General features: G+C 43.8%; 1 protein-coding gene across 13 annotated transcripts in view; it reads left to right on the top strand.

Annotated features, from left to right (window-relative positions):
- The first annotated feature begins 2,157 nt into the window (after positions 1-2,157).
- Positions 2,158-15,825, top strand: part of DOCK7 (dedicator of cytokinesis 7) — a 109,905-nt gene continuing 96,237 nt past the window's right edge. For 4 of the 13 annotated variants that reach the window (XM_079982075.1, XM_079982085.1, XM_079982083.1 and 1 more), the window contains exons 1-2: positions 2,178-2,397; positions 11,477-11,582. In XM_079982075.1, the coding sequence (XP_079838201.1) occupies positions 2,360-2,397; positions 11,477-11,582 (144 nt within the window). In that variant the 5' untranslated portion in view covers positions 2,178-2,359. Of the gene's footprint in view, positions 2,398-11,476; positions 11,583-15,825 lie in introns of all 13 variants that reach the window. The other 9 variants (XM_079982082.1, XM_079982074.1, XM_079982086.1 and 6 more) reach the window with 7 other exon arrangements.

Below are 15,825 nucleotides of genomic sequence, written 5' to 3'. Positions count from 1 at the left end.
ACCTTCTGTTTTACAATCAGAAGCACCTCTAGCTACCTTATACAAGCAGAACAAATCATACAAGTCACATATAGGAATACCAGTTTTGCAGTTGTTTGTCCAGATAATGTAAGATCGGGCAATAACCCTCTCCCTTGCGGTGACAAATTTCAGATACTCCTCAAAATTCAACACAAGGCACTTCTGCTGTTCTGCGAAGCTACTTGCCATACTTTTAAACTGTAGGGCCATTCTAAACTTCCAGGGATGTCCTGAGCCTTGTACGTGGCAGCCATGGTGGGTGTGCAGGACTTTTGTTGGGGGGGGGGGCAGAACTGACATGATTGGTCAGTTACTTAAGTATTTCTGTTGTTTTACCTATTTATCTACTTGCACTGGCATGCTTTCCAACATGCTGGCAGCTACTGAATTTCTGTGGTTTCAGTGGAGTGGGCTCTCTGACATTTCAGTTAATGCCAGTGATGCTGCCAGCCAGGGCAGAACTTTGGGACATATGTACAGGGCCCCAACATAGCAGAATGAGGGCAGGCCTGTACAGAGCTTGTCTGATGCCGAGGGTGGGAGTCTTGTTGGAATCAAGTGATCAACTCAAAAAAGCATCCAGTCCTTGGCAAGGCCCCCAGGTGGCTTAGCCCTCCCAAGGCCCAGTGCAAATGTACCCCCGCCTGTCTCCCCTTCTGCACAGCTGGAAGCAAAGGGTTACCAAATGGCTGGCTTACAACACTGTAAAGTAAGTGTTACCAGAGAAGGACCCATAAAGAACATTAAGGCCAAATTCCCTAACTGTACCACTGATTTATAGACAGTAAATGTGATAATTCCTTTGCATTGATTTTGGGGACAGGACAACCCCTACCATTTCCTTTCTCTCCCTTAGTGATGAAGAAGAGCATTCATTTGTTTGTTTGTTTGTTTGTCATATTTATGGTGAAACCTAAGGGCTGTTTCCCTCCATCAAATCACATAATTCCAAAATAAAATGACCCCAATCAGGCCTGGGTCTGATCAGTGCTTGCACCAGAAATTGCCTGGGAACCCATTGTACACCACCTTGAGCTTCATAAGGGAAGAAAGGTGGAATATAAATATATAACCCTAATAACAATAACTTCTCTGTTATCTAGGGCAGCTTTCTGGAGGAAGCAAGGATGTGAAGACAGTTAATACCACGGTGGAATAAAGAGAGCCCTTTCACTTTCTGTTCTACAGTATCAGACTTCAGTCATTGAAGAGGCTGCAAAGGGGTAATGGTAACCAAACACTTCACGTGGTCCTCAGCGATGGTAGGCTAAGCTTGAAAAGAATGAAAAGTCTGGCGAGGAAAGGGAGCTAGGCCGGGTTGGACTAGATGACCCTAGTGGTCCCTTCCAACTCTACGATTCCATGTAAGGAAGAGGCGGTGGGTGGTTTGGGAAAAGTCAGGAATAACTAGAAGTTTGTCATAAGTGGGGTCAATAGCAAAGCTACCGAGAAAGGGGAAGTGGCAGAGGGAACTGGGAAGGGTATTTTGAAGTGTGCGTCGTGGTAATTCCCCCTCTATATTATGATTATGCAGCACTCGCACTTATGACACGAAACCAAATCCATTTCCGAAGAGAGGCGCAGCTTAGAACGTGGCGAAAACCAACCAACGAAACTTCAGTATTCCTGCTTGTTTTAAAGTTTCCAGCCTTAAAACCCCCAAACCTGAGATAGCTTGCAACTAGTAAAAATAACACAAGACTCGCCAGGCACCAACCATTTCAGTTTTAATGACGGGCGGAGGCTACGGGGGGGGGAGGAGATGATGGTATTCCCCCCCTCAATCCTCCTTCCACGCCCCCGCAGGTTCCTTTTGGACGCGGGTTCCCACAACCCCACAAACCTAGATCTCTTCCTCCCTCCGTCTTCCTCGTGGGCGAAGCAGGAGCCCGAAAACCCGGCCAGGAATTCAAGAGGGAGGCTCCCAGCTTTGGGAAGTGGAATCACGGCTCTGCCCCCGCCCTTTGCCCCATCTCTTTCCCTGGAGCTGGGCGGAGGCGCGCCCTCCCTTCCCCTCGATGACTCGTCCCCTCCGCGAGGCGGGATGAGCCCGGATCCCAGCCCCTCCCCCGCCCGCGAGAGATTTGGGGGCGAGCGGGACCACCCCTCCTCCCGTTTGCCTTGGCCGGGCCATATATACACGACGAGAGGCGCACTCTCCCTTTTTTTCCCTTAGAAAGGGAGGCCTTGCGCCGTCGGGCGGGGACGCGCAACGCCGTGTGGCTGCGCGGCGCTCCTGAGCATTACGGCGCCCATTCCTGGCTCCTTTGACTTGTTCTCCAGCGGCGGTGGCGAGGGAAGCTGGACGCGCTTTTGCTTTTGTCGATCCTGAGCAGCCATGGCCGAGCGCCGCGCCTTCGCGCAGAAGATCAGCAGGTAAGGCGGGCGGCGCGACCAAGCTGCGGGCCCCGCGGGCTTTGCTGCCGGAGGAGCTGCAACTTGGGTTCTGCCGGCGAAGCGCCAGGGGCCTAAGATGCCGCCTGGCTCCGCGCGCCTCTCCCCGGGGCAGCCTGCGGGTGGCCGGGGTGCGCTTGGGGCGGGTGCTGCTGCTGCGCGCTCCGGGCTGGCCCTGGTCCTGCCAGGAGCCACACCCTCTCGGTCCTCGGGTGCCCCGCGTTGCCCGGGGGCGGGGAGCATTGTGCGCTCGCGTGTTATCGCAAAGGGCGTTGCGCTCTCTGCGTGACCCCGATCTGCAGGCACCTTCTGTCTGCCGAGCACCCGGCGGTTGGGCGGGGCGCCCCTGGTGGGGTTTCTCCTCGATCTGGCAGAAAAGCGTGCGAGGGTCGTCCCAGGGCTTTGCCATACTCTGGAGGGAGGTGGCTGCATTGTGTGATTGCGCCGTGCTTTGTGAGCTGCTTGCAAGTGCACGGGAGCAAACCCCAAGCATGCCGTTCGTTTATGCGCTGGCTTAAAAGCTGCCGTGCATGCACTGTCCTTCCCCCCCCCCCCCCCTCTTTATCTTTGCATTCGGTGAATCGTGTGCAGGCCCCTTTTGTCATGCATTGTTCTCCGGATTCGTGTAGCAGGCTGGTGTATTTTACTCCCACTTGTCCTTATGCCTGTGAATTGTGTTTCTCAGAGTGTGGTTCTAAGCTGCCTACTGTGCTGTGATCTGGTGAGGTGCGCCATGGCTTTGCCTTCAAGGTTGTGATGTATGTGCCTTAGGGGGCTGCTGATGTGTGCATTATACACAATGGGGAATCTGGGATGGGTACTTGGTCATGTGCGGAACACACAATGATGTTTTCTTGTCTGCTATACAGCATGGTAAGCATCTCTCATTCCACAGAATAAGGTGGAGAACAGAACTCAGGTCTGATGTTCAGGGGATGCAAAACCCTCTGAAATTCTTTGCTGTCTTTCAACTGTCAACCTGCCCCGGAATTGTAGTGTCCCTTTCCTTAAGTTCTTTCTTCACAGCAACTGGAAGGACTATTAATATGTCAAGGTCTTGATTTCCTGCTAGCTTCCCTGCAAGATGGTTAAGAGTTTGTATATTCTTCACTTTCTCTTTTATGAGGAAATACTTTCTATATATCTGAGGTGTCTGTTGGTACCATCTTAGTTATACTTAGTGAAGTCCAGTTTGCAAGTTAGATTAGTCCAAGGAAAGTGTTGCAATGAGCAGTATATTGGGGTGGGGATTTACAGTGGTACCTCGGGTTACATACGCTTCAGGTTACATACGCTTCAGGTTACACACTCCGCTAACCTAGAAATAGTGCTTCAGGTTAAGAACTTTGCTTCAGGATAAGAACAGAAATCGGGCTCTGGCGGTGCGGCAGCAGCAGGAGGCCTCATTAGCTAAAGTGGTGCTTCAGGTTAAGAACAGTTTCAGGTTAAGTATGGACCTCCGGAACAAATTAAGTACTTAACCCGAGGTACCACTGTATATGGAGTAGAGGAGCCACTGCCATATTCTTTATGCTGAAGTTCACTACTCTACCTATACACAGTGCTGCCTCAGTAACTTTAGGGCTGTTCCATCTGTGCTTCTTTGAACTACTGGCACACATTTACAGTGCATTCCTTTGCATGTTTACTCAGAGGTGAATCCCTTTCTCTCTACTAAGTGTGTTTTAGACCATATTTAAAAGCGGCATCATACCACTTTAACTGTCCTGGCTTCTCCTGGGAATTGTACTTTGAATAATTCTCAGAACCCTTAGCAGAGATCCTTCTTCCTTTTACAGAGGTACAATTCTCAGAGTTCCCTGTGTTAAATGAATAGAGCGCATGTGGCCTAGATTACAGCTGTAAATTGAGTAATGGGGAGATTTTAAGGATAATAGTCCTCCCTACATGCATGTATGTTTGGGTAGGTGATGCTAATCTACATTACTGGCTTTCAGTTCATGACCAAGGAAGTAGTAATAATTCCAGATTAAAGGGTTATGATATTGTTCACTGCTCCCTTAGCTTTCCCCACCTTGCTAGATATTATTCAGGCACCCCCAAACTCGGCCCTCCAGCTGTTTTGGGACTACAACTCCCACCATCCCTAGCTAACAGGGCCAGTGGTCAGGGATGGTGGGAATTGTAGTCACAGAACAGCTGGAGGGCTGAGTTTGGGGGTGCCTGTTACATTTAGGACCAGTAACAAAATGTTGCAGGGTACAGTAAATTCTACTTCTTCCAGTTCACCATGCCCTCTTCCAAACGATCTATTCCACCCCTTCCTCATATATTCTGTGGCTACTGAGCTTGCTCATTTCTCTTTTGGGGGGGGGAATGCTGTCCCAATTTCCCCCCCAGACTTACTTTCGTTTACCAAATATTTTTGTATTCCTGCAACTGTTAGGTTCCCCCGAGCATATTTTAATCTTTCTCTTGTTTCTCATGGTCTTTGTTTGGGCTACAACACTCCCCAGCTGAGTTCCCTATTAGAGAGACAGATAGTGATAAAGGATTGGGGGCAGGATGCAATTAAGAAAACCTTCCTTCCTGGTGCATTTTGCCATGGGAGCTGATTGTGCCATAGGAGCAAGTGAGTTCCATTTGAAATCAAATAGATTTCCACTTAGGCTCCCAAGCAACTTATTATTATTAGTCTCTCTTCCTCACCTTCCCCAACAACTAGAAATAACTGTGTCTGAGAATCTGGGGATCACAGCTTGCAATTCTAAGCATGCATACCGAAGAGAAAGTCCCATTGAAATCAATTAATATGTTTGCAGTGATGCAACTTTCTTTCACCCCTCACCAGGGGAACGAAAAGAATCTGTTTTGCTTATTAGAACACTGAGTGATTGATCAAGTGCTCTTGCTAAAGCTCTTGACCACTTCTCTTAAGTAGTGGCTGCATTAGATTGACATTGGCCGGTTCAATTGTAGCTATTCAGAAGGCAGGAGCCAGAAGAATGTTACTTTCACCCCTTGTGAATGGCAAGCTCTGGCAGCAGTGACTGAATCTATTCATGGCAGAGGACCACTCCAAAGGAAAAATGGGGGGGGGGGGGAGAAGAAGAGTGTCAACCTTTCTCGTCCTTAACTTTGTTTATAGGGAAATGGAAAATTCTGGAAGAGACCAGAAGTGATGAACTGTCTGTATTTGATCCCTGTGTATTCCTTATTTTCTTTGCAACAGCAGCAATAAGAGAAATATACAGTGGTACCTCAGGTTACATATGCTTCAGGTTACAGACTCCACTAACCCATAAATAGTGCTTCAGGTTAAGAACTTTGCTTCAGGATGAGAACAGAAATTGTGCTCCGGCGGCGCGGCAGCAGCAGGAGGCCCCATTAGCTAAAGTGGTGCTTCAGGTTAAGAACAGTTTCAGGTTAAGTACGGACCTCCGGAACGAATTAAGTACTTAACCCGAGGTACCACTGTATTCAGGTATATCCATAAGAAGTGGTATGCATCTGCAGGGAGAAGGCTTTACAACCAATTTTGGAATTTATTTTCATGCATTTTTTTAATTTATGAATTGCTTCCCATGAAAACACCCTGAAGTGTTTAATAATTAAAATACATCAATACATAGTAAAGACATATACTGTATAAAGCATTTTCAAATCCAATTCAGATGCAGACTGGGATAAGAACTTTATAGAAGGCTTGCTGAAAAAGAAAGGTTTTCAGTAGGCTCTAATAGGAGGGTTCTGCGCTAAAAGCCTGATTCCTACAACGTACGGATTTCTGTCCCAACACTGAATCCCCCTCTTAAATATGGTGCCTTAAAACATCTTTGAGACTCCTGGTGAAAACTGTTTATTCAAGTTTTTTGTTTTTGTTTTAAAAACAATCATTTAGAAGCCATGAAAAGTTTTCATTTTTCTTGAAATATTGATATCTCAGAAGTTGAAATTTTAAGTCTTAGGCCCCATGCAAGCCATTTATAGCCTCTGGTTTTCTTCACGCTGTGAACAGCTGCTCATGTTGTACAATTAAACCATTCCACAAAATACTTAGATATTCTCGGTAGTAAAATTAGATTCTTACCAGAATCCAGTTTTAATGGGTTTGAACAACAGTTCAAAATGCAAAGCCTTTCTGTCACATTGCCTTTCTTGGTTCTTATGGTAGCAAAATTCACAATGATTTTTAGCGGTGGTAAGGTTTCACTGCAGTCTGCAACTGGTTATATGTTGGCTCGGTGCAAAGCCTGAATTGCTTTTCTTTTTGGCCGCTTGCTCAGCTGATGTTACCAAAAAGAGTGCTTTATTACATTTCTTTTTTACTTCTTAAGAGCTACTTTTCACATAACTTTTTAAAAACTTGGTCATACTTGTGAAAGCCACATTTGTGCCTGCGGATATATGGAAAATGTAATTTGGAAAACACTAGGTCAGAAATCCAAAGATCTTACGGGTGTCTGGCTCAGTTGCTCAGAGGTTACAGACTCCACTGTTGGCTCTATGGGGTGACTTTGAGCAGAACTGAGGAATGGTGGAAGGTATTTTGGCAAAAATATTGCTGGTGCAGATTGGGCCAACATTGTCAGAGCTTTTCACAAGAAACAGCTTATAGTTGGGTGCTATAGAATAGGAATGATGAGGTGTGTAGTCTGCAACATGTGGAGGGCACTGTTGGCTGTCCCTGAAAAACAATATACAGTGGTATCTTGGTTCCCAATCTTAATCTGTTCCGGAAGTCCATTCCAAAACTGAAGTGTTCCAAAACCAAGCTGTGCTTTCCCATAGAAAGTAATGCAAAATGGATTAATCCGTTCCAGACTTTTAAAAACAACCCCTAAAACACCAATTTAACATGAATTTTACTATCTAATGAGATCACTGATTCATAAAATGAAAACAATAATGTACTACAGTCATACAAACAATCAGTAGCTGAACTGGGTTCCACACAGTCACAAAACAAAACAACCCGCAAGAAAACCCGCCCCCCTCAAAAGCACAAAATAAATAGCAAAAAAAAAACCAGACCTCAGCGTAACATTCAAAACTGATCACATTCGGCTTCTGAAAAAATGTTCACGAACAGGAACACTTACTTCTGGGTTTGCAGTGTTTGGGTTCCAAGTTGTTTGAGTACCAAGGTGTTTGAGAACCAAGGTACCACTGTAATCATAATTCTAAACATAGTGCACATACTTGAATTGTGCATATAAGGACAATAGGGGTGTCTTTTTTTAAAACACCTTTCATTTTTAAAAACACTGAAAGTCTGCACAAAAGCAGTTTCCAAAATTTACATTTGGTATTTTTTGGTCTGGACTTTTCATATACTGTCAATGAACCTTTGTTTCAGAAAAAAACACCCCTCTCTGCATATAATGATCTCATTGAATCACAAATGTGGTAGAATATTTGGTTAATTATTTTTCTCCTTTGTGACAGTCTTTGAAAACTAATTCCATATCCTTTGGTAATATAAACAGTTCCATCCTTTGATAATATTAAAGGTAAAGGTACCCCTGCCCGTACGGGCCAGTCGTGTCCGACTCTAGGGTTGCGTGCTCATCTCGCTCTAGAGGCCGTGAGCCGGCGCTGTCCGAAGACACTTCCGGGTCACGTGGCCAGCGTAACGAAGCTGCAGCTGGCGAGCCAGCACCAGCGCAGCACACGGAAACGCCATTTACCTTCCTGCTATAAAACGGTACCTATTTATCTACTTGCACTTAAGAGTGCTTTCGAACTGCTAGGTGGGCAGGAGCTGGGACCGAACGACGGGAGCTCACCCCGCCACGGGGTTTTGAACCGCCGACCATACGATCGGCAAGTCCTAGGCACTGAGGTTTTACCCACAGCGCCACCCGCGTCCCATTTATAATATTAGATGCTACGTTTTCTATTGGTGGAGGATTGTGGTTGCATCCTGGTAACAATTTGTAGACAAATTCCAGAGGCTTTATTTTTTTTCCTGCTGCCAGTGAATTCCTAGAAATGAATATATGCATCCCACAAGAAAAGGTTACACATGTTCCATTAATAGACTCAAAGTGCTTTTAAGGCAAATCATCTCTTCTTATGACTGTAAAGTTAACTCATTCAGGGGTTGCCCACCTTTTTGGGCCAGTGGGCACATTTTGAATTTTGTGAGAGTGCTAAGGATACCAGTCACAAAATAGCTGCTGCTGGGATGGGGGGTGGTTGTGGCCCAACCATGAAATGGCTGCTGTGAGGGGCATGACATAATGCAAAATGAGAGAAGCCACTTATTTTGCTGACTTCCTTGAACTTCAAAAATGAGAGGAGGTCTCAACCAAATGCATAGCTAGTGAGCTCTCTTTTCATTGGTGGGTCTGAAGCCTAGTTAAGTATATGAGCAGGAATGGGAAACCAACAGCCCTCCAGATGTTGTTGGACCACAACTTCCATTATCTCTGACCATTGGTGATGCTGGCTGGGGCTGTTGGGCATTGTAGTTCAACACCTGGAGGCTGCAGTTTCTCCATCTTACCTAAAGGAATAATACAGAAGAATTTGCCACCACCTTTCTTCACTGCTGAAATACATGGAATTTCAGTTTACACAGTTTACAGCCAGGCTCTATGAAAGAAAAGGAGGTCTGCCTGTGAACAAGATCTAACAAATGATAGTGAGAGTTGGATGAACCAAAATCTACTCCTTATAGTTACTAAATACGATGCTGTTGCAGACAGTTCTATTCAGGGGGCTAAGGAAACATCTGCCCTCCCTATGAGGACACAGCAATAAAGAACACAAGAAGATCCCTTGTGTCCCATCTTAGTCATCATCCTGTTTTCCCACAGATCAGATGTCTCCAGGAAGTTGGCATATAGGGTGTGAAGACAACAGTCTTCCCTGCTCTTGTGTCTGTAGCCCATCTTTGAAACTTGGAAGTTCTCCTTGGTTACTGTGGGGAAATAGCCGCCAATAGGTCCATAATAATAACAACGCTGAACTCCTGTATAGCTCTTTCAAGTGTTCAGAGTGCTTCTCAAACATGCAGTCATTATCCACACAACAACCAGTGATGGGGGACCTATGGCCCTCCAGATGTTGAACTCTAACTCCAGTCAGCCACCATCTGCACAGTCAGGGATTTGTCAAATCCTATTTTAAACCCATCTGAGTTTAAGAGCTTTAGGGACATCCGGTAACAATGAATTTTACACATTTAAATATGCTTTTAATGAAATATTGCTCCTGTTTGTCAGTCCTGCATCTCCTGCCAATTTCAATGGATAACCATGAGTTCTTGTGTTATGAACATACTTCTTACTCTTAACAGTTTATCTCCTGTACTCACTCATGTCTATTCTCTTTCTGGCAAACAATTACCTCCATTGCTGGCCTAGCATTTCTTTTACATTGCTGGATTCTTTGATGATCCCCGTGATGAAGGTGTTGTCAATTTCATGCTTTAAAGGCTTTTAAAGCCTCCTCTCAAACATCTGATGGACTCTGAAGAGGCTATCAAACTCTGGCAGTCTGTATGCTGATTATTAAGATTTAAAGCCGCGATGGTTTGGAGAGGCAGTGCAAGAATTTATGGACCCGTGTCACTTGGTGACTAATCCTTCGTAGGTCTTATGCCTAGTCTTGTTTCTGCATAGGGTTTTGCGTAGTCAAACATTTTCTGAGTGAGGGCTTTGGGTCAAACTATAGAAGAAGATCTGTATAAGTTATTTACAAGTTTGCAGTGCATATATTTATTTCATGAACAAGAGGGTAATCCTTGCCTTCTTGTTATTAATGAAAGGTAATACTTTAGCATTCAGAAGTAAATTACTTTCTGAATCATGAGGTAAAGTGAAAATGCGTAAAGAACAATCCACCCCACCTCCGCCACGTCAGTTTGGGAGGAGGTTTGGATTAGGCAGAGGTGTCCCTCATCCCAGCTCTCTTAGCTGGCCTTCTGTTGTCCACTAATTGTGAGTGTGGGAGCCAATGGAAAGCCCTGAAAAGGGGGCATTTTGAGAGACGCAGTAGAGTTAAGCCAGTCTTGTACTATTGTAATAGCATTGGGGATCAGGGCTCATCCTGCCTTCCAGCCACCATGAACAGATGTGACAGGGGTTCCAACTCTTTCCAAAGCCCTGCCATCAGGAAAAGGGAGTTAGGATTTCTCTCACCATATCTCTTGCTACTCCTTGGAAGCTTCAGAAGTGGGAAGGTCTATAGGTCAAGAACGGGCTGGGCTCTCCAGTTGCTACTCTGATTGTTTTTTTAAAAAATACAAACTAAACCAAAGAAAAATGGCTGCACTGTCATTTAATATGAAGCAAGATCCTGATAAATTTAAATAAATGCAGCAGAAAATTTCTTCTCTCTGTTCCCCATCTGTTTTCCCTTACTAATTTCTTCCATATTATCTTCTTGGTATAAACTGAGCTGTTGGGGTTCATGTAGTTCAGTTGGCAATCTAAAACTTTTAAAGAATAATTAACAAAATAAAAAAATAATGGAATTTGACTTGCATACCTACAGACCTACATTGGCTCCCAGTACGTTTTTGAGCACAATTCAAAGTCTTGGTGTTGACCTGTAAAGCCCTAAACGGCCTTGGCCCAGTATACCTGAAGGAGCGTCTCCACCCCCATTGTTCTGCCCGGACACTGAGGTCCAGTGCCTAGGGCCTTCTGGTGGTTCCCTCACTGCGAGAAGCAAAGCTACAGGGAACCAGGCAGAGGGCCTTCTCGGTGGTGGCACCCACCCTGTGGAACGTCCTCCCATCAAATGTGAAAGAAATAAACACCTACCTGACATTTAGAAGACATCTGAAGGCAGTCCTGTTCTGGGAAGTTTTTAATGTGTGACATTTTAATGTATTTTTAATCTTTGTTGGAAGCCGCCCAGAGTGGCTGGGGAAACCCAGCCAGATGGGCGGGGTACAAATATATTATTATTATTATTATTATTATTATTATTATTATTATTATTGCATACATACAATATAATACATGCATAGGCCACATGACAATGTGTTATGGGTGGAGCCCTGATGCTCGGTTTTTTTTTTTTTTATGCTGTCACTAAAAGCAGTGTCCTATCATATTTGAGTAAAATTACCTTTTCGTTCTAGAACTGTGGCAGCTGAAGTCCGGAAGCAGATTTCAGGACAATATGGTGGATCACCGCAGCTTCTCAAGAACCTTAATATTGGAGGCAGCATTTCCCATCATACAACTGTAAGTAATTTTTTATATTCATAAGAAAGCTGAATTGGTGCAGAACACAAACTGCTTTAATTTGGCTTTCCTATATGTAAGAGCAAGCATGCTTGCTGGTTTCTAGATTGCACTCTTAGCTATGGATGCTGAATGTGTGGATACCCAAATCTGTCTTCAAGTGTGAAGCACATGTCCAAGAAAACCTGAGGGCATACCCTTTTGCAATACTTGGAATTGGCAAGGAGGTTTGGCCCTTTTCTGAGTCCCTTAAAGGAGCATATCTGTACCCGGTTTCTAAATTTGGTCTTCATAGGTGGTGGGCATGTCTAGGAAACGAATGTGCCTGGATGTATTATTAATTACACAAAGGAGACTGGGATGTGTGAGTTCTTGTGCCAGATTTCGTGTATGTAGCATCCCCGAGAACAGCAGCATAACTAGGGTGAGCAATATGGATTTGTGCCCAGAATCAGCTACTTGCAGTAGGGTGTGGGATTTGCTCAGCTGCAGACTTGGATACCGTCCAGAATACAAAACTGGCCAGGTAAAGCTCTCTTTTAAGCGATACATATAAAGGGTTGCATTCAAGCACGAGTCTTTAATCTCCGGGTCATTGGCTTGAGGCCCAGGCTGGGCAAAATATTTCTACATTGGACTTGACCCTTGTGGTCCCTTCCAACTCTGCAAAGTCTAAGATTCTAAGGCATCTCCCCTGTATTCTGGCATTCCCCTCCTCCTGCTGCTGCAGCCAAAATTCTGCTGCAGCGGAATTTTGGAGAGCTGCAGGGACTGCAGTGGGAAGAAGTAGCAGGTAAAATCCTGTTGGACTTCCTCTCTCTTAATTCTGGATGCTTCCCTTCCATAGTTAAGTGTTTTTGCTATATTTTTGTGGATACAAACTTAGGGATGTATCCAGCATCACATGAGCGGAGTTCTGCTTGCACAATGAGACTTCCCTTTCATAACCTTTCCCAGTGTGCACCGAAATCTGTTCTAGAGGGTTTCCTGGCCGTCTATAGCAAATCTTGAGGATGCACTGGGAGCTGCAGAGGAAAGAAGGGGAAAGCTGCTTTGCACAATTGGAAGTATGTGAGCGACAACACTGAATCCCTTATCAATCCCCATGCATGACATCAGTCTCTACTAAAGTCATGAAAGATTACTGATTATTTAAGATATTGGAAACAACTTTTGATTGTGTAATTATCCCTACAAAAATTTCACAATAGGTACATATTCTTGGATATTATTAATCTAAAAAGATTAAAAACAAGCATCTGATTCTTCAAGATGTTCTGAACTAACTTTAGATTAAACAGGATTGGCTGTGAGGAAGAGTTGGAGGTGTATTTTAAAAATTAAAAATAGCTGCATATTCAAGAGAGTGTTGCTAGTTTCCAGAATGGCAGGACTGCTGGTTTGCTGCCTCACTTCCTCACAAAATTAACAGAAGGAGATAGCTAATGTACCCCTGTCATTTCTTGTTGAGATATTCAGCAATAAATATTAAGGTAGAGCCAAGGAGGATTTAGGAGAATGGAAAACAGTGTTAAACTCATCCCAAGCTGTTATAGGTTGTAGTTCACATCTTGAATACTCCCACTTAAAAGTATTCCCAATGAACATGGTGGCAGCAATGCAGCATAAGGGTTATGCATTGCAGCCCGTTGCCTCCCCACGCTGAGTACCTTTAATTATTGGCAATTGTGTTGTGTATTCACGCTCAGTTCGTGCAATCTATGACAGGGCAGTAACTCTAATGAATTATCTGACTGTGCAGTGATACGCTAGACTGCAAATCACCTGACAGGTAATGTAAAAGTCATGTTGAAATTAAATAAAAGGTAGTGCATTTGTTAAATCTTGTTTCATTTAAATATGAAAAGGTCAACGACTCTTACTCTTTCCTTTCATTTCTGAGACATTTCTTTGAACGTTTGCCATTGCCCAATGGGGCACTAGAATTAGAGCAAGATTTATCAAGAGGGCTGGTGAGAATTCATTCTGCCATCTTGTGGCACTGTCTAGAAAAAGTATCCGCTCTCTTCTTTCCATACACCTCCGCCAGCCTATACTGATAGATAAAATATCAGTTGACTGGATGAGAGAGACTTTGAGACCCAGTTAAGTCTGCAAGAAAGATAGCAATCACATCCCTAGGCATTTCTGCATCAAGCACAACCTGTGGAGATCCAAGCCTTGCTTATTGGTCATGAATTAATTAAATAACAAAGGCACTTATCAGGACTAGATCTTTCAGCACTGATGTAAAATATTTTTTGCACTCAGCTTAGACACATCTGTATAAGATAGTTCCAGTTTAAATGCATCACTAAAAGCAAATAGGCTTCTTATGAACACACTGTTGGTGGCCATCTCTGTAAAATTGCCATTCAGAATACTGCTGAAAGATAGGATGCAGCCAATCTGCATATTTAATCTTTGCTGGTTAGTTATATATTCAATGTGTGTGTGTGTGTGTGCATTGCATAAAAGCAGGTTGGTTAATTTCACCTTTAGGCAAGCATCCTCATTATTCCTGAGCTACTAAAGAAAAATAGGAGGCATATTTTCTTTTCTTCTTCATACTAAGTTTCCTTCCAGCTCCTAAAACAGGTTTTTCCCTTCGCGGCTGTTTCCCTCTGTGCCTTGCTTGACATTTTATTTTCAGAAGGAAAAAAAAGCCTCAGAATTTTGGAATTGTGACAGCCTTTTCTAATCAGCTGAGTTCTTCAATCATTTTAAATTACCAAGAAACTAGCGCTGTTAAACCTAAAGGCACAAAATTATGACTTGGCTGCTCAGAATAAAAATTAAAGTGCTTTGATAACACAGTCTTCTAGACCTCATTCCAAACTTCCATGGCTTGTTTGGTTGGCAAACTCCTGCTAAATGTGCAGTTCAGAGAATGATGACTGGTTACATTTTTCTTCCATGCTGCCTTCCAAAGGGCTCAATCATGTGAGATAGTGACTGACTCAGAGTCAACTAGTGTGTGTCATGGATATGCAGGAATGCAACCCTGATCTTCCTCTCCATTGAAGTTCAACACTGTATGTTGACCTTCCCAACCTGTACTTTAATTCAGCTGAACCCCATCCATCATAGCAAGCGGCCAGGGGAGATGGGAATTGCAGTTTTTTAACAATGTGGAGGGCACCAGGTTGGAGAAGCCTGATCTGTCACATGCCTAGGTCCATTGTTGTCATCCTTCCAGAAATACTTATGGAGAACTGGAGGAGTTTCAACAGTCCCCAAGTGAAAAGTTACTAGCGTTATTGCCTTGTGGTTAATAGTGGCTGTGCGGTTTTTAGTTTTGTAATGGTCTTTGGCTCATTTATGTGTTTTGTTTTTTCTTATGTTGCTTGGGTTGTTTAAGATTATTATGCTGAATATACTGAACAGGTAGTGACCATTTTGTGCGTGGGTTCTGTTCCTGCCTCCATGCATGTTGGCGGAGCATGTCTAAGCACCCCCGTTAACCTCTCTTTCATGTCCAAAAGGACCTGTGTGTTAGCAATCACACATCAATTGGACATGCCTAAAATGATCGCTGCCTGTATTTTGATCTGTATGTTGCCTATGGTATTTTTTTAATGAAGCAATTACTAAATAAAATTACAAATTATACTTGTCCTGTTTCTCAGTCCTACTGTTTTAGTGCAGGCAAGGCCAGAGTCTCAGTAGAAAAACTCAGATGCCCTTATTTCTCTGGGGAAAATGGAATTTAGCACATGAGAATCTATGCCTTTAAGAAAAACAAATCCAGTTAAAAAGCAAGAATTCTAGAGGAATTCTGGCAGGGAAAATGGATGTTCAACAACTTAAATTTACCATATTCCCCGCTGTCATTTTGTTTTCTTAGAAAAAGCCTGCAGTAAAAGGTGTTCTTAGCATCATTTACCAAAGCATCAGGAAATCTCACCACACCCAGGAACATTCTCCTGTATATTAAAAGCAGTTATTAACGTTTTTTTCTTGTGTGTTAATCTCCACAGCCCCACTGTGGTGTGGTTCTTATAAGTTACCAGTTTCCTTTCTTCACAGTAACTACTATGAGTTTACCAGGGAGAGCTTCAAAGGCTACACCTTTTCCCATATGGAAGCAGCTGAATATCTTACATTTATCAATGTTATGCAGATAATATAGACACAAGTGTCTTTCAAGCCTTGGCTACATGGCCACTTAAGTAAACACCTGAAATTTGATTTGCCTTCCTGTAAATGCATGAGTAGCCAGCAGCTGTAGGGTTAAATTTAC

Source organism: Podarcis cretensis (genome assembly GCF_951804945.1).
Source record: "Podarcis cretensis genome assembly, chromosome: 6".
Lineage (NCBI taxonomy): Eukaryota > Metazoa > Chordata > Lepidosauria > Squamata > Lacertidae > Podarcis > Podarcis cretensis.
Note: the sequence above shows the minus strand (reverse complement) of the source record. Positions and strands in the feature narration are given on the sequence as shown.